The sequence below is a fragment of the Lutra lutra genome, chromosome 2 (genome assembly GCF_902655055.1).
Source record: "Lutra lutra chromosome 2, mLutLut1.2, whole genome shotgun sequence".
In the NCBI taxonomy this organism is placed as follows: domain Eukaryota; kingdom Metazoa; phylum Chordata; class Mammalia; order Carnivora; family Mustelidae; genus Lutra; species Lutra lutra.
In genome coordinates, this window is record NC_062279.1 from 122036381 (window position 1) to 122056094 (window position 19714).

The following is a 19714-nucleotide window of genomic DNA, read 5'->3' on the forward strand; positions in this document are numbered from 1 at the left end:
TACAGAAAAGAAAACCCCTCAGCAGCTCGTTGATGCCACATTATTTTCATCAAATGGGACAACAGACCACCATTTGTACAATTTTTTTGTCCCAAAGCTTCCATTTCAGTCCTCTAGCCCTATATGTATTACTGCATTCTTAGTAAATGTTCAAGGTTATTTCTCAATGACAGTGCACCTTTCCCCTTGACAACCCAACAGACAAGTTCCTATCCCCATGTAACAAATTTTGATACCCAAGGAAGCATCCCTCAAAATAACCCAGGCATACTTGTATTCTTGGCAAAAGTTCTAATTTATATTACTTCTAAAGCCAGAACTCGATTCAAAGTAGTACGCCAAACTGAAACATTGCTTCAGATAACATATAAACGGTGTTAAACAATTTTTGCTACTGATGTTACCATTCCAGAGACTTCGGTGTAACTGACAAAGTATAGGCTATGTGAAATGTAAGTAAAAATATAGGATATGGGCCAAATATGAAAAAGATGCATATAATGTGTACTTTGTAGAAACTTGTTTATAGTTAAGGAAATGTTCGGTTTGATTCAACAAATATGCATTGACCATTTGCATCTCCAGAGCACAAGTGTGTGCTGTGGCTGCCGCCCTTTGATCCCGTTAAACAGACTGGTCCTTCTCCAGGCTCTTTTTTCCTCCCTTTCCCTCTTTTCTCTACTCTGCAATAGGAGAGAGCAAAAGATTAAAAAAAAAAAAAAAAAACATGTGAGAGGCAAAAGACTTTTTGTGTCCTGGTTGAATTGTTCGGTGTGGGTTAACGTCTCCCAGAGTGTGTGCTGAAGATCATCAGTAACTTGAAAGATAGCCACAAGCAGGTTGTTCTGCCAAAACCAGGGCAAAGGGAGACTTCTGTGGGAAACCATGGGTTAAAGAAAATTAAGCAGATTACTACTGCCAGCCTTCACAAAAATCTTTCAAATTCTACTGTGCAGTGTGGGAAACAGAGTCTATGCACTGTTACCTAAAACTTATTTGATCATGAAATACTTCTTCCTCTGAAAAGACACTCATCTGTCAAGGGGAATGCTGGCATGGGCCCTGAGAGCAGGTAGCAAAGCAACACTTCTCCTGAGAAGTATGAGTGACACCAGAGCAAATAGAAACCAGCCTTCATGAAATGAGCCTCCTAAGAGTACTTCCATTTTCAGGCATACCTTTTTTTAAAGAACTTTTTTTTTTTTTTTTTAAGATTTTATTTATTTATTTGACAGAGAGAGATCACAAGCAGACAGAGGCAGGCAGAGAGAGAGGAGGAAGCAGGCTCCCTGCTGAGCAGAGAGCCCGATTTGGGGCTCGATCCCAGGACCCTGAGATCATGACCTGAGCCGAAGGCAGCGGCTTAACCCACTGAGCCACCCAGGCGCCCCCAGGCATACCTTTTTATTTGGGTTAGGAGAGAAGAACCAGTAATCCATTTAATGATTTTCCCTTTGGAATTTCTAAGAAGCCCTTTCATGGGGAGAAAATAAAAACAAAGGAAGCTTTAGGAATTATTCTCTGTCAGCTGCTTATGCATCAGCTGCTTGTGAATTGGGTGTAAGGCTTTAGAGATGACTGTCATTGACTAGCCTTCACTGTTATTATGGCCCACATGACTTCTGAAAACTGTCTGAAAACTGACATTTTGATGACAGAACTACTCTTCTCTCTTTCTTTTTTTAATTTTCCATTTGGCTACACAATCTCTGGTCTCTTTCGCCCCACCGTGCTATTTCTTTGCCCACTTTATTCCTCCTGCTCAGAATGCCCTTTTCTTTTCTATATGCTTATCTAAATTCTGTCCTTCCCACTTCGGTTTATGGAGCAGTAATTTCTCTCTTCTTTCCATACCAAAGCTTTTTTCTTATAGCCTTGCTTAACAGTACCTCTAATACCATGCCAGATGGGGCAGTTAATTGACCTTGGTCCCCTGCTGGTGGGGGAGCACCAGAAGACAGCTAGCCATGTCGTAGACATCTCTGTATCCTCTGCCTAGCCTCATCTAGTGGTTGTACAGAGTTAGCTATCCAGTGGGTGTTGATTGATGAGTGACCAGTTAATTATTTGTAGTGTCCTACTTCCTCTTGGTTACTGGTTGTATATTGCTAAAGCAAATATGATAGGAAAATAGAAGTGGCAGAAAGTTCTTCAGGGCATCCTTTATAAACGTTATGAAACAGGAAAACCTTTCTTGAGGCAAGTGTTCAATTCAGACTGTCCTCCAGTTGCTCTGGAAGGGCGAATGACTGTGGCCCTTCTTCTGTACAGAGGAAGACACCTTCCTATGAGGTGCTTGAAAGTACCAGTATCCAGCTGCTCTGTTTCCTTGGCCATTGTCTCTCGAAGGCTCCCAGGGTCATCTCTATTGAATTCAAACATTTCTCAGTGTTCTTGTCAAAACTCTGTCCAAGTTTTCTATACCTCACAATTTTGTAGTTCTCCAAATTGGATGGAATTGTTAATTAAGGGTCAGGCCAGTAAATACTAAATATAGTAGGACAATTACTCTTGAATGTTAACATATGTTGAGGCTGTAAATTACAAACATCCAGCTTTCAGGTGGCTGTTACTGCTCTGACCACATCTCACCACCAGTGTCCCTTCAGTCACAGTTCTGAAAGCGACCAAAGAAAGGCAAAAAGCAAGTTAGAAATTGGGAAAATCTATACACAGAAATACAACGGAAAGAAAGTTGATCTTCAGAGAGGATTTGCTCAGGGTTGCTGACCCCAAGGACAGCCTTCAGGGCCTCAGTGACCTGTCACTTCCCACTACCTACATTTCCCTACCCTGCCTTGTTAGGCCACCTGAGATTCTAGTGATTAGAGGAGTATAACCATTCCTTTTCCAGTTTGATTACTGTGTACTGAAAAAGGAAGCCTGCTAGACCAGCAGTTCACTTTCTCAGCTGTACCAGCAGCAGGAGCTACTCACTATGTGGCCATGTAACCAGATTCCGGGAACTTGGAGAGGGTCCAGGCAGCCTTGCAGTCACCTCTCTTTTCCTCAGCCCAGCCTCCCCACAGCCCACCCCACCACCTTACACATGCTTATCTGGCCACTCCATTGCCATCCTTCCATCAGCTGGTCCACTCTATTAGGGACATTACTGCCTTGTATAAAACCTGGTGGGGGGGCGGGGCAGGCAGTGTTCACATAGCAATAGATTAATATAGTCCTTAGTAATTGTCTAGCACATGTGGTAGGGACATGTGGTAGGGACTTAGTAAATTTCTGGAGCCATCGTGTGCTGGGTCCGGTATTCTCTGAGATAAGTCTCAGTTATGAAGTGTGCAAGACATGCATTGGCCCAGAGCTGGTGACTTCTCTACTCCACTTAGCCAGAGAAGGAGCCACATAATGGAACATTCCTTGTACTGTCAAAGAGGAAGAGCTTAAAGTCCACCAACCAACAGGAAGCTCAGGCCTTTTTGCCTCTTCCAGTGATTCTTCAAACTTCAGCCTTGCAACCATTGCTTCAAATTCTTGCAGATAACAGGGGCACTCGAGGGACTCAGTCAGTTAAGTGTCTGCCTTTGGCTCAGGTCACCATCTCTAGGTCCTGGGATCGGGTCCTGGGATGGAGCCCCGCATTGGTCTCCCTGCTCAATGGGGAATCTGCTTCTCCCTCTGCCCCTCCCCACCCCCACTCATGTGTGCGCGCGCGCCTTTGCTCTCACTCTCTCACTCTCTCTCAAATAAATAACTAAATAAAATCTTTTTTTTTTTTAATTCTTGAAGATAGCAGAAGTGCTGCTCAGATGGAGGGAAGGAGAGAGTTGAGGCTTTCCCTGCTTGGTTGTTTTACCTCCCTTCATGGAGGTCTTCAGGGTCACTTTCTACAGAGTGGAACCATCAGATAACCAGTTTACCATGCTGGGCATTTTATGTGCTTTTATTGTGCTTATTAATTATTACATCTTGTTTTCAAAATAACTCTTTTTGCACCAGAACATGTGATGAAGTTGTTTATAAATCCCTGGAAGTTTTGCCCTTTCCTTTAACAGTTGGTAGCCACTCTTTTTGGAAAAGCATTAACGTGCATAACCACTGTAGTCAACTTCAGGGCTCATTAATGAAGCCCAGAACTAATAGTTACATTGTCGTAATTTGACAAAGCCATCTAAATCTATGCATGTTTTTTGAAAGCTCCCTAAACATGCTGCTAAATCCCCTAAAAAGCTACTAAACTGCTTTGGCAGCCATTAGCACAGCATAAGCAGAGGAACTCTTTTCAGTAAGTGAACAAACAGAGAAAATATGCTGAATGGCTGGACAAATGTGTTTCAGCTGGCCCTTTCATTTACCGATATAAAGGTGCAGTCAGTATCAATCACTGTTTTCCCTGTTGCCCTGAAAATCACAATATCTCTTTTCATCCCACAAGCTCTTTTCACCACAGTAATGTGTCTTTAGAATGACACTGGCATCAGCCTGCTTCCGCTGTCTGAAGTCCAGAGAGCTTAAAAACACATTTCAGGATTCAAGACTTGAACCTTCCTCCCCTTCCGCTTTCCTACCGCCCACTCTGTCCTCCCTCACTCTGCATCCACTCAACCCCCTCCCCAGATTCTTTTCAATTCTTCCAGCTTTCCTCACTGAGTAAACAAAATTCACTTCTCTGTTCTAATGCAGCTCTCCAAAGTAAACGCAGACAACTTCCCTCCCATATTCCCAAGATCTAAGAACTCCGTTCAAGGGATGCACATAAAGAAATGCTTTTACGTGTGGGTAAAACCTCAGAGGTCAAACGGAATGTAGAAATTCTATGCCCTGACAAGTGTGCTGATGAGCAGGACCTTGCTGCATATCAGGGTATCTCCTTCCTCTGCCCTCACCCCCTTATCTTTTGGTTCCCACCTGCCCCCCCCGGCGCACATACACACTCACCCTTTGTCACCTTGTAGCAGAAATATGTGCCCACACGTGTGTTCCACCTTTACCACTGCGAGCTTCTTAAGAACAAATGCCTGTCTTACATCTCTGCTAGCCCCTCCTGATTCTGAGTACTTAATACATTGTTTTGGAATGAAGGTGATTACTTTTTATCCTTCTGAAAAAACGAAGCGGAATAAGCGTGAAGATCCACGTGAGCGATGTGCTTCTGGTTGTAGCAGTTACCACAGATGAATATTTGAAATACTACGTTTCTAAAAAAAACAGTACTGATTGTTTTTTCTCTCTCTTTTTTTCTTTTTTCTTTTTTTTGTACGTTTGTTTTTATTTCTTTGTTTTGCTTCAGGTTATAGCTGTCTGTAGGGAGGCAGCCCTTCTAGCTCTGGAAGAAGACATTCAAGCTAACTGCATTACGAGAAGACATTTTACTCAAGCCTTGAGCACTGTGACACCTAGAATTCCTAAATCACTGAGACGTTTCTATGAGGAGTATCAAGAGAAGAGTGGGCTACATTCACTCTGACGAAGGATACATATTCAGTGTGCTAAAAATGCTTTCTAGGCAAAACTTGTTTCTCTTTTAAAAATTTGTCTTGGGCGCCTGGGTAACTCAGTCTGTTAAGCATCTGCCTTCGGCTCAGTTCCTGAACCCTGGGTCCTGGGATCAGAGTCCAACACTGGGCTTCTCTGTCTCTCTCTGTCTCTCTCTCTCTCTCTCTCTCTCTGTCTCTCATGAGTAAATAAATAAAATTAAAAAAAAAAAATTTGTCTTGAGAGTGTCCAAAAAAATCCTTCATAAGCAAAGTGTCTAAAATATGTTGACTGGAATTGAGAGGCTTCAGTGTTTAAAGACATTTTAAATGAAATGGATACAGTAAAACTATCCATAAAAATCTCTGGACACGAGTTTAAATCAGTTTTATCTGGAAATTGTGCTGATATTTAAAAAGCAAACTTTAGCTTTTTTGGTTTTGAGCTAGTTTATTCCTCCCATGAAATGCTTTCCTAACTCCAGAATCTGTTTCAGTCTATTCCTGAATGGCCAGCCTGTGAACATAAGTTTTATACAAGAAATACAAGATACATGTCGATTAGTCCATAGTGAGAAAGATTTACAGATCTTTATTTTTAAAGGCCAGCCAGTGAAATAGCCAAATGCACCAGCCAGGTTTATATGGTCTTGTTTCCAGGTATGTTTTTGTTCTTATTATAATTTACACCTACATTTTTGCTTTGGCCTTCTTAATCTGTACTAATGGCAATTAAAAAAAAATTAAGAGTTATTTCATGTAATGCCCTTGCAAATTTAAAAAAATAGGAATTATAATCCCAGTCCAGGCCTAGAGCAATAGACCTGTTTTGTTTCATACAACACTATAGATAAATTGTATGTTCATGTGTTAATTTGCACCCATTTTCAGGTTACCAATAAACTTTTTCAGTTCAAAGATAAACGAAATTGTACTCTTAACCATATTGTCTTATGCTGCATTTGAAATATGTATATTTGTGCTCCTAATTATTTATCTTCAGAATTTCTTGACACTTTAATATTCCATAAATATCTTTGGAAAACTGTCAGAAATTGACTCCCTGACTTCCAGTTGAGAAAGTGGCAGTGGAAAGAATGTGCACTGAGACATGATCACTGTAGATCTTTGAAAATTTCCAGAAAGACAAGCCAGGCAAGAAATACCTGATTATCACAATAATGGGACTATACAGTTTTGTATTCTGAAGTCACTTCTCAAATATCTTACCCTTTGACTATCAAAAAAAGACTTGCAAGGCATTTTTTCCCCAGACTACATTGCTTTATTAGTATATACATAAAGCCACCCACGGGACAAAGAATATGACTACTACTTAGAGCTCTACTGTCGAATATAATAGCTACTAGCCACATACAGCTATTTAAGTTTAAATTTTAATGAATTAAAATTAAATAATATTAAAAATTGAGTTCACTGGACACATTAGCTGCATTTCAAGTGTCCAGTAGCCACCTGTGACAAGTGTCTGCCATGTGGATAGAATAGATTGTAGAATACATCTATCACTAGAACATTCTATTGGTTTCTGCTGATTTAGAATATAAGGCTTACATGATGAAGCAGGACCTCAAAATTACTATTATGCTTCCCATTTTCCCTTTGGTTATTAGAGGACCATCCTTCTCTATAAGTTCTGAGGGCACAGAAAATAAAGAGAAAAACCTTATCCCCAAAGGCCTAAACAGAAAAAAAAAAAATTAAATTCGCACTGCCAATAAAATAAAAACCAGAACAGTAAGCCTGAACTGGCATAGGTTCTCAGGCTGGAGACTGGGCAGTGGGGAGGAAGGGGGGCAATCTCAATCAATGAGGAGCTCAGCTATTAGTGACTGCTCAGACGCTTCAGCCCATGTGACATAGAAGTCATAACTGGGCCTCATATATAATGTCCAGATCATTAAAGACCAACACCTGCAGCGTAAGGGCAAATTAGAAAAGACTTCCTCCTGCTGATTGGAGAGATCACGAGGAGCCTCTCCAGACTTGGTCTGTGCTTTGGATTTGAAAAGAAAAGAAGCAGCTCCTCAGAATTCTGACTCTAAGCTTACCTGACCACGGCTTCTGGGTTCAAATTCACACCACCTTTGAGATTTAGATGCTTGAAACCTTTCAACATGAAAATATGGATCTGCACTAGAAATATCCTTGGGATGACCAGCACTTCCAGTTGTTGGAGGAATACAGACTCACCCAGGCCATGGAGGATTCCAACAGCTAAAACTCTGCTTACAGAGTTTATAATCCCAAAGGGTGTGCGCAGTCTGCTGGTGGGGTGTAAATTGGGACAGCTACTTCAGAGAGCAACTAACATATCTAGGAATGCTGAAGATCCTATAATCTCAGAGTTCTCTTCAGTGTATGTCTCAAAGCAAGTTGTTTTCAATGAGTAATGATTAAGAAAATCAGAGCCCTAGTATTTGTAAATAGTAAGAAACTGGAAACTATATATCCGTCAGAGAATGCATTTCTATGGGATACCCATACAATGCAATATTTACAGCAGTAAAATTATAACTGGAGCTACATGGAAAAGAGGAATTTCAAAAAAAAAACATTTCAGAAGAATACTTTTATTCATTTAAATTTTAAGACATGCAAGATAATATATGTTGTTTATGAGAACACGGTTAGTAGAGAACTACATGAAGGGAAATGAAAAGCATCAAATACCAAGAGAATTTCCTCTGGGGAGAAAAGCTGAAATGTCCTATCTTAAACTGGGTAATGTGAATACAGGTGTTGATTGTAATCCAGTCTATACTTTTTATGCCTAAGTATGTCATAATAATGTTTAAAAGATCAGCCTTAAATTGACACGTTATGGGGCAAAGGGCAAAATGCATCCCCAGCCCTGTTCTGCGTTCCTAACCAGCATCACAATCCTGTCCTTCCACCCAGTCCATGGACCTCCAGTGCAATCCACAATGCCTACCACCCCATGTGTCTAGAAAATCAGAAGTACTGGGATGATGGAATAAGACGCAAGAAGGAAAAAAAAAATTGGGGCTTTTAGGATCCAGGAAACAAGAAATGTGTTGGTGAGAATTAGTGGTTAGGTGATCCTTGTTTGATGACCAAGGGTGGGAGAAATTAAATCTAGAGTGAGACTTCTGTTTCCATGGTACTGTGGTTGTGCAAGGAGCAGGAAGTCAAGAATTTGAAAAGATTTTAGAGCATTACATCTTTAATCTATTACAAACCAATTATTTTTTATATCTTTAGATAGCTAATTATTACCATTGAAAAGGCAATGATTGTTCTTTATTTGAAGTTTGTGCCCTTTTTATAACAGTACCAGTAAAAATCTGAGTCATAGAAAAGAACAGGTCAGGTGTCACTAATAACAGTTTACCCCAGCTTCATCTGCGTGAGGGCTTTACTTCTGATGCCCAAGTCTCCTATGTGTGGATTTAAAATCGTGTATGATCCTATTATTTGGGTTTGTTTGTGATTGAATTACACAGTATAGTTCATGGAAAATTTAAGTGCAGCAAGAAAAGAAAATGTCCAGCTTCCTGTCTTCAGAAAACAATTTGCTTTTTGGCATCTGGTCAAGTATTTGTCATTGGTCCAGATTTTCTTCAGGGTTTCAGGATACTCACAGTGACACTTATTTTTTCCCCCAGTGTTCCAAGAGGTTTTCATTTCAATAGTGAAATTAGTGTTTCTTTCTAACAACAAAATTTAGAGGAATGGCTTCTAACTTTTTACTCCTTTATGACTAAGAAAGTGTATTTATAAGCTTGATTCTGACTGCCCTAACATTGCTTGAGAAATATTTAGTTCTGTGTTATTTCTAATGTATAAAACAGGTTTTTAAAATAATGTATGGGTTTTCTACTTTGGAAAAATAATTATTGAATTTATAGAAAAACCAAATTTAAGTGTATGTTTAATTTATCTTAATTAGGAGAAGGCTACAGAAAAGTTGCTAGAATAGAATGAAGTTATTTCCCTGGCCTGTTGTTACTGAAATTTCTGAATGAGGTTGTTAAGAGTTTTAGTTCGTTTTGTCATGTTTCTCTGAGTCCTAACGTTAAAGATGAGCATACACCAAAGCACACTTTGAAATTATATATGGGTTGAGTTAGCAGTATTTTTTCAAATATGGTCCACATAGAAATTCTAATGCTCCAAATTGATTTACTTTCCTTCCTTCAGTTTTCATTTTAACAGTTGTATGCACAGAAAAGCTTTTTACCTAATGTTTATGTCAAATATACCCCAGTAGCCTGTATCTTTTAAGACTCACTTTTGGGGAAAAGAATTCATTCTAGCAAATTAAGGCAGAAAAAGATGTTACAAGGTTTTAAGTTGGTTACAAAATTATTGAGAAATTTGTAGACTCCTCTTTCAGGACCTAGTGATAAACATTTCTGGAAAGATGGTTAAAATGACACACTTAACATACCACATGCAACAAAACCCAAAGAAATGAAAAGAAAGAAAAATAGAGTTCATCTATGCTGAAATCAGGGAACAGATTAAACCCCAGGTAAAGTATTTCAAAGGCTATCTGTCAAATACAACATATTTTGAACCAACTTAGAAAGTTGGTTAATGCCATGAATTCCAGGAATTTCAACATCTACTCTGCTTCAGAACACATATGATGTGATCAATTATCAGACTATAATTTAAAAACACCTTTTTTGGAAAAAAATAAATTACTGTGATTTTAATATTAATATTGTGATAATATCCAGGTAAGCATCCAACTTTTGGTTTCAGCTCATGTCATGACCTCAGGGTCCTGGGATCGAGTGTAGTAACAGACTCCCCACTCAGAGGGAGTCTGCTTAAGGATTCTCTCTCTCCCTATCACCCTCTCCCTCTCCCCCTACCACCCTCACCACTAGCACAGTCTCTCTCTCTATCCCAAATAAATCTTTCTAAATATCCCAAAAATATTCATATTAAAATCAGTCAAATGCAGTTAAGTGAAATGGGAACTGACATGTAATAATATGTTCATATGTTTGTTATAAACCCACAGCAATTAAATTACTGTTTACACCAACATAATCATAAACAATAATAAAAATGTCGACAGGTGAAAAGGAGAGTCAAGGACATGGAGAACAGATTATCTGGGGCCAGGAATAATCACAGATTGAGATATCCCAAAGGGAAATAACAACAGGGGAACTATGCCAAAAATCTGGGGAGAAAGTTTGGCACTGGGGGAGAAACAAAGTGCTGAAAGATAAAGCTAGAGTACATTAGAAGAGACATTTTCTGAGGAAAGAGGGAAAAAGTTTAGAATACAACAGCTTTGAAATCTCAAAAATGTTAAAATATAGGCAATGTGATAGGGGATATCATAAAACATTTGAATAAGTTTCAAAATGAACAGAGCTAATGGAATTTATTTATAATTTATTCCACAAATATGCTCCCAAAGGTAAAGAATACCATATTATTTACCATCTAATGGTGAAGTATTTATTATAGACTTATTTGTTATAATAGCAAAATACTAGAACAAGCATCTATCAATAGGTTCTATTTAAATAAATTATAGTACATCCATACAATGGAACATTGTAGTGCTATTAAAAAAAATAAATAAGCTCTTTATAAACTGATCTAGTAATTATCTCCAAGATACAGAGAATCTAAGTAACTTATAACAGATAAATATTAAACTTTGCAAATAGAGAATGCACAATATTTTATTCTCTCGTATAATCTATATAAATTATATAATAATGTATATACACAAACACATACACAAAATATTTGCAAATGCAGGAATGTTGCAGAATGTGCCCTATAATCACCATGTAATAAAACTAAAATTAAGAAGGGGTGCCTGGGGGCACCTGGGTGGCTCAGTGAGTTAAAGCCTCTGCCTTCGGCTCAGGTCATGATCCCAGAGTCGTGGGATCTAGCCCCAAATCAGGATCCCTGCTCAGGGGGTAATTTGCTTCTCCATCTCTCTCTGCTGCTTCCCCATCCCACCCCACCACTCCACCCCCTGCTGCTCCTGCACATTTTCCCTCTCTCTCTCTCAAATAAATAAATAAAATCTTTAAAAAAGACACCTAAAACTGAGAAATGTAGAAATAACAAAACCCCAAATATTTAGAAGTTCAAAATTCATCTGGAAATGATTCTTTGATCAAAGAGGAAATCAAAACAATATCTGAAAAATAATAATGAAAATACTATATATCAAAATCTATGGAATTCAATTAACACTCTACACAGAAGATTATTTATAAATCTAAACACTTTCGTTAATAGAGTAAGATTAACCAAATTATGAAATCTCCTCAAAAAGTTATCATAAATAACTCCAAAATTAACTTTAGGAAAATATAAAGGTAAAAGCTTTAATTAACAAAAAAAACAACAGAAATGATTGATCCAATAGCCCATTCTTTGGAGAAAAAAATCCAAAACAAATTCATCTTTTTGTGGTGGACAAAACGATGCACCGCCCCCCCACCCGCAAACACACACACAAAGACATCCACATTCTAGTCCCCAGAAACAGTGAAAATCATATGTTACCTTAAATGCCAAAAGGGACTTTACAGATGTGATCGAATTAAGGATCTTGAGATGAGAGTACCCAGGATTTTCTGCATAGGCCCAACGTAATCATAAAGACCCTTATAAGGAAGAAAAGAAGAAAGCAGGAGAATCAGATTCAGAGGAAAAGAGGTCAGAAAGAGAAGTCTGAAGATGTTCTCTGCTGGCTTTGAAGATGGAGGAAAGGACGACAAGCCAGGGGATATGCAGACTGTGGAGTCTGGAAAAGACAAGGATTCCCCCCATAGTGCCTCCAGGATAGCCCTGCCAATACCTTGACTTTAGTCCCATTTCCGACTTCATGCAGACTGTTACAGAACTGTTACAGAGTAAGTTTGTGTGTATGTGTGTTTTAAGATTTTATTTATTTATTTGACAGAAAGAGAGAAAGAGGGCACAAGTAGGGGGAGCGGCAGGTAGAGGCAGAGGGAGAAGCAGACTCCCCAGTGAGCAGGGACCTCAATGTGGAACTCGATCCCAGGACACCAAGATCATGACCTGGGTGGAAGGCAAACCCCTAACCGACTAAGCCACCAGTCGCCCAGTTTGTGTTGTTTTAAGCCACTGTTCGTGATAATGTATTAAAGCAGCAATAGTAAACTAATATGCCTTCTGGCTTGCTTTTTAAAAGATAACAAAGCCACAACATAAAGTTGAGGGGGAAAGAAACCACATTTATGAATTAAATAAAAAGTTAAGAATTTTATATTATTGCGCCAATACAGGTTGGCAAAAACCCTGTTGAGATTGTTAATTTTCATATAGCTACCTCTCAAAAATTCTTGAGCGTGGATGGTTTTATTGGCTAAAACGGATTCAGGTCTTCAATCCAATCATCATTATGCCATTGAAACTGTTTCAGAGCATAAAGGAAAAGGAAGTTTTCCCAATTCCTGCTGTGACTGACATAGTGCCAACCTTCTTTCACTAGCTACATACTTTTAGAAGAAGCAACTTTAAAAAAATTACTACTCAGAATCAAATAATTGAGCATATTAATAGATCAAAATAGAAAACGGTGCATTCAGTATGGAATTCAACATTCATTTCTCAGTTTTTCAAAAGGTAAAGGTAACATTAACCTGCTAAAAATAGTAATACTAAACCAATGGCCCACACCCTAATTAAATATCAGAAACTAGGGCAAGTGTTTATCATTGTTCTTTGAGTGCTAGTGCATGAAGTCATACAAGGGAATAAAGTAAAAACCCCAAGATAATTAAATGAAGGGTTATTATGTAACTAATATAGTCTCAGACTTCACTGGCTCTTAACAACAAAATAAGGGCACATTTCCTTTCACACCCAGTTCACGTCCTGAAGTTTTCATCCCCTATAACCAAAAGTCCATTCTACTGGTTTTACTCCTTCAAATGTTTGCTGGGATTCCCCTGATGAATACTTCAGTGTTTGTCAAGTACAACTGGCAGTAGCTTAACACCCTCTACACTGCCACCCCCCATCCCCCAGGCTCCCCCACGTAAGCCACTCCTCATCCATGGGTCCTCGATCAGCTCTTAACAAGTTACTCCAGGTCACCAGCAATTCCCTACCACTTTGTTCCCGAAAGTGGGCAAAGACCTTGCCTCAGCAACCTCAGGGCTAAGGCCAGACTATGGATTTTTACAAAACTACTACTAATAAGGATAATTACAGGGTGCCTGGGTGGCTCAGTCGTTAAGCATTTGTCTTCGGCTCAGGTCATGATCTCAGGGTCCTGGGATCGAGCCCACATTGGGCTCTCTGCTCATTGGGGAGCCTGCTTCGCCCTCTCTCTCTCTACCTGCCTCTCTGCCTACTTGTGATCTTTGTCTGTCAAATAAATAAATAAAATCTTTAAAAAAAAAAGAGGAAAAATTACAATGATGAAAAGAAAACACTTTAATTTCCAGTTGGCTATCAGTGCTGCTAGTATCTATGCGCATGTTCCTCTGTGGGCATATGCTCTATCTTGCTCTCTTTCTACCACCCTGTTCAAAAGCCAGCCTATCACATACTGAGTGTCCATGGAGGACGGGACAGGGTTGAGGGGCTGGAGGTTGGACCCATGCCAATGGCCAATGATTTCATCAGTTGCGCCATGTAGCAGGGAGTTAGAAAACACATGGAGATTTGGGGAGAGTGGCTCAGAGGGCATGGAAGCTCCGTGCCCTTCCCCCATACTTTGCCCTACGCATCTTTTCCTTCTGGCTGTTCCTGCATTTTATCTTTTATAATGAGCCAGTAATCTAGTGAGTAGAATGTTTCTCTGAGTTCTGTGAGCAGCTCTAGCAAATTAATCAACCCAAAGGAGTGAGTCATGGGAACTTCTGATTTATAGATGGTCATAAGCACAGGTGATAACCTGGACTGTTGATTGGCATCTGAAGGTAGGGGGGTGCTGTGGAGGCTGTGGTAGGGGGAAGCAGTCCTAAAGGATTAAGCTCTTGGGGCACCTGGGTGGCTCAGTCATTAAGTGTCTGCCTTCAGCTCAGATCATGATCCTGGGGTCCTGGGATAGAGCCTCACATTGGGCTCTCTGCTCGGTGGGGAGTCTGCTTCTCCCTCTCCTGCTGCCCCTGCTTGTGTTCGCTCTCTAGCTGCATTTCTCTCTGTCAAATAAATAAATAAAATCTTAAATAAATAAATAAACAAACAGACTAAGCTCTTAATCTGTGGGAGTTGACTTTATCACCAGGTAGTGTTGGAATCGAATTGAATTAATAGCTCAATGGTTGGAAGAAAAATCCCCACATCAGAATTGGTGTCAGAATCATATTTGTTTTTTTCTGGACTTCTGAAAAGGGAGTGCCCAAAAAATTTATGCTGCATTAACTGTATGGTTGTGATAATAACTACGGTGCCGATCTTCATATAATCATGATATATATGCTCTTTCAGTATAGGAAGTACTTTGTTTCCTGAATTTCATTATTTGTTCAAAAATTGTCTTTAAAATGCACAAAAGTATCTCTTTCCTCTCTCTCACTCTTTCTTTTTCTCTCTCCCTGTCCGATACCCATCAACACTTTAGTATTTGCATGAAATATCGTAAGTACTGTGGAGTTTACTTGGTTGGTTGTCTGAAATGATCTCAGTGGTGGCCTACATTTTGTAAGCTTTAAGATGCCAGAGCTTTCCTGATGTAATAAAGATGAAAGAATTTAGCCCTAGATCTGATTAAGTGGCAGAGCCAGGGAAGAGGACAGGCCCCAGGCACTAGGGCAGGCTTGGCCTGGAACCCACAAACCTGTTCTATAACTACAGAGAGAAAGGCAGGGTAGATAGTACTGGGCAATAAGTGGAGATATTTGATGAAAACTTGGGACTATTTTTCTTAATGAAATAGGAAGCTCTGTTCTCAGCTGAGTATAGGGTTGGAGGAGGACGTTTTGGAGGTTTGGAAAGAAAAAGTAAATGGCCTGTAATTGTGTAGCAAGATGGTGGGGCAGCACTAAGTTCCCACAGAGGTCAGTGGTCTGGAAATTAGAGCACAAAGAATTTCCTGTCTTTGGTCAAATTCTTATATTTTACCTTAAATTCATACTATTTTTATAGTTCTCCACATTTTTTTTTCTTATTTTAACATGTAGCAATCTAAAACCAGTCCATATTTAATCCCCCATTTCCATCGGTAAGTGAAGGAAAATCACTTGGCTTCTGGGCCAAATAAAAATTTTTAAAAATCCTTTTTTATTTGCATATTTCCACAAAAAATTTTTGTGGGCTTCTATGCTTTGCCCCCTCCAGATAACTTCTCAGTAGGAATTCCTCAGAAAGCTTGATAAGGGTGATTGAATGAGTGCAGAAGCACCTATTGGCTGAGCGTTAAAGGATAATGGTTAGCTGTTTCAAGGGCTCCTGCTCAGCTCTCTTGCATTCAGTCAAAAAGGAAATCTGGTCCTTTGTCTCCTGGGTTCACCTTCAACAAGTGGCCACTTTATTCCTCCACATAAGCTCCCATTTTAGTAATGAAGTGTGTAGGAAAGGCTAGGATTGGAATCATCTGAGTAGATACAGAAATACTAACACACATTTTCAAACATTTCGTAAATCGTAAAGACCCACACTTTCGTAAAATGTTGCAAATTTTGTTAAGTTTTTTTACAAAAAGCTGGTGAAAAAAACATATTACAGTGAAGTTTTAGCACAGAGCAGATTGTACTAAACCTGAAGAATAGTGAGGATTTTTCCAGTGGCTTCTGGGGTAATGAGTCCTTTTCACCTTTTAAGGTAGGTTAAAGTTCATCACCACAGAGGCCACCAGCCCTGGAAATGGTCTAATAGCTCAGAATCACAGGAATTTGCCCACCATTCCTGGCGGAAGTTGTCTGTCATCCCCGCCACCACCACCCCCACCCCAGCCCTCATCAGGTTTCTCCTCTGGTCTCAGGGAAGAGAAGGTCCTCATGCACTTATCTCCTCTGCCCTTCCCCTGGGGATCAGGGGAGGTGGAGGATAAGGAGGGTCTTTCTACTCCCCACCACATGCTGGTCCACCAAGCTTTCTGTAGACCACTCTTCACATCTTTCTTTGATGCTTCCTTTTGCTGTGGTTCATTCCTTTACCAGGCACTTAGCTGATCAGCTCCGGACAACTAAAGGTGAATTCCATTAGGAAACACACTGGGGAAGAAAGGAAAAGAATTTTGGCAAAATCACAAAAAGTGGATAATAATATATCAATTGGAATGGAATACTCACCCATTTCACGGGGGTGCTGTGAGAACTAATTAATGTTTGTAAAGGTCTTTGAGTTCCTTGGAGGGAAGGTGCCACCAGAGTGCTAAGCATTATTGTGAAGGGATTATGTGCACAAATACAATACCAGGAGCCAGGATATTACTAAAAATAAAGCAGAACTTTCTGTGAGGAAGGTAAGGAAGGAAATGCCTCACTGAAAAAAGCTTAACTGTCTTTTAATACAAATGCTTAGGCTACCGGGTAATGGAACAGCAAATCTGAGATTCTATTCTAAGTAAAGGATTATGTTTTCTCGGCATTGTCAAGGTGCAGTGGAACAAAACAAAATGACTGCTTTACCCAAAAGAGGGTTATAGTCTTTGAAAAAGAGATTAAGAGGATGTTTGGCTCTTGCACTGGGCAGTCCATCCAGGAGGAAAAAGGCAACAGTAAAGCAAACGTTTGTTTGCACTTGAGGGGAGGGGAGTTTTAAAAATCAAAGAAAGGAGACTCTTCCAAGTTGAAATGACTATTGGTGATTGGTCCCAATAAATCTAGTGATAAAGAGTAGAGCTTGTTCAAACCCTGAGTTTGAAATTACAGGAGAAATATACTCTGGCTTGTTTGTATACAGGGAATGATCACACCAGCTGTATAAAAACAAAACAGAACAAACAAACAAACAAAAAAAACCCTCTACATTGTCCATATCGCCAGTAATACACGCCGTGATTACGGGCGGCCAGATTCTACAGTGCTTTAGATGGCCTCTTTAGACATTGGGTTAGCAAAACTGGGAGGGGAAACAGGAATGACAACGGTCTCCTTTTCAATAACTTCTTCTTTCTGACCATTTCCTTCTCCTCCACCTGCTTATTTGTAACAAGGCCTCTGAGGTCTGAAGCAGATTAGCAAACAAATAAATCCTTTAATGTCATGGAGTACTTTCCCCAGCATAAATGGGATTAATCTGCCAGCCCAGCAAATTCTACATTTCAAATACCTCAGCTGCATAATAAGCCATTTCTGCCAATCCCCTAATTTAAGGCACAAAGTTCATTTTATTTTCACGTTTGCACTGCTTAGACTTTCTTTCTCCATTCTTCTTTCCCATTCCATCTCCAGCTCTGTTTTCTACCTTTGAAAATGTCCTGTACACAACGTTTAGAAAAGGATCAAAGAGCACACACAATAACCTGTGGTTCTCAGAGAAGGCAGAAGGGTGAAAGAATGTGGAACATGAACCACCTTCCACCGGCCCACAGGATCCATCTCCAGAAATTCCCCAGGCAGCTTCCTTCTGGCTCTGGCTGTGGAACTCTGGTTGGGAGGACTGAACATCATGGCTAAGCCTGAGGACTAGATAGCCGTCAGTCCTTGTCGCTCAAATTTTTTGCTCTAATAAGGAGGAAACCTTGGGCTGGTTCCTATTTTGACATTTTTAAGAACTAGAAATAGGATGGGACACCCAGGTGGCTCAGTCAGTTAACGTCTGCCTTTGGCTCAGGTCATAATCCCAGGGACCTGAGATTGAGTCCTGGATCGGGCTCCCTGCTCAGTGGGGAGCCTGCTTCTCTCTCTCCCCCTGTTTGTACTCTCCTTCTCTCTGAAAAAATAAATAATTCTTAAAAAAAAAAAGAAAAAACTAGAAATGGGTTGAGTTTTCTACAAATGGAGAAGGCAAGCAGAATGGCCTCTGATCTTAGAACTAAAGGGTGTTTCTAACAACCATTTAACTCAGTGACTTGCCCAAGATCACAAAGTAAGAGGTAGGGACAGTTTGATGGATTACAGCCACAACTCCTGCCTGCCAGAGCCATCCTGCTCTCACCACACCATACTGCTTCCCTAAGGAAAGTATCACCATGCTGCCCTCATTCAGGAATCCAAGGGAAAAAAGACTATTTTGGGGGTATTTACTCAAAACCATTGGGTAAATTCTGACTCATATTAACATTTCCCTTTACTCACCTTTTGAAATCCGAGCGACGTGAGTCACTGAACTATTCTATCCTCTCGGTTAATGACCAAAGGGAAATGCTTCACTTTAAGAAGTAAGTCCCCTCATAGTTGTTACGGATACATTTCTAAGAGTCACAATGAACAAAGATATGACGAATAATGAAGCAGGAAGATCCCTGCAGCTGTGAGCCCCAAAAGTCCTCACGGCACGTGGGCCAGAGAGACTTCTCTTTCCTGAAATACAAGGTCTCCATCAGCCCTTTAAGTTAAAACAGTAGGAACAATGGGGTGAGGAAGAATGAGAATGTAAGCATGATTCTAAAGAACGGTCATGGCATCAGGACATTTTATTTCAAAACACTAAAATAGAATAACAAATGAAGAGCAGCAACATGCAACAAGATGGGTGAATCTTAGCAATGGGATATTGAATAAACAAGAAATCCCAAAAGATTATATCTGACGTGATACCCTTTATAATAGTTTAAAGCAACTAACATTTTTAAAAATAGTGAAGTTTAGGATTGCAATAAAACTTTGTAGGAAGGAAAGCAAGGAAATGGGTTCAGAATTTGGGCTGATGGGTGGGGAGGTCAGGGGTCACGTTTGTGGGAGAATGTATGATTAGGTGCGAGTCATTTTCTGGTCCTATTTTTGTTTTGAAAGATGGGTTCATAGATGTTTATTACATTATTGAAAATAATGAAATAAATTTAGGCCAAATAATCACAGCCCAATGATAGCAATGTGTCACGAAGCAAGGATCTTGATTCATCTAGTTGACACAGACCAAATTTAAAAATTTTTATTATATCATTTTTATGACAGTTACATTAGTTTCTTAAGGCTGCCCTAACCCACTGAGTGGTTTAACAACAGAAACTCAGTGTCCCACATTCCTGGGGGATCTGGAAGTCCAAAATGAAGGGTTGGTTCCTTCCCAAGGCTCTGAGGAAGGATGTGTTCCAAGCCTCTCCATGATTTGTAGATGCTGTCTTCTCCCTGTGTCTTCATGTCATCTTCTCTCTGTGCTGTCTCTGTGTCCAACTTTCCACTTTTTTTAAGACACTAGTCACATTGGATTAAGAATCCCTCTGC

General features: G+C 39.8%; 1 protein-coding gene and 1 long non-coding RNA gene across 3 annotated transcripts in view; one reads left to right on the forward strand and one right to left on the reverse strand.

Moving 5' to 3' along the window:
- The window catches only part of SPATA5 (spermatogenesis associated 5), a 332854-nt gene extending 326401 nt beyond the window's left edge, over positions 1–6453 (forward strand). Inside the window, exon 15 of one of the 2 annotated variants that reach the window (XM_047718370.1) lies at positions 5246–6453. In XM_047718370.1, coding sequence (XP_047574326.1) covers positions 5246–5422 — 177 coding nt within the window. In that variant the 3' untranslated portion in view covers positions 5423–6453. The remainder of the gene's footprint in view (positions 1–5245) is intronic. The other variant, XM_047718369.1, reaches the window with a different exon arrangement.
- LOC125093356 (uncharacterized) lies at positions 780–18674 on the reverse strand. The gene is made up of 5 exons (XR_007125213.1): positions 18626–18674; positions 16457–16597; positions 4894–5056; positions 1401–2617; positions 780–1178 (listed from the first exon to the last, which is right to left on the reverse strand). It is a non-coding gene; the product is annotated as an uncharacterized LOC125093356 (long non-coding RNA).
- Positions 18675–19714: the final 1040 nt, after the last annotated feature.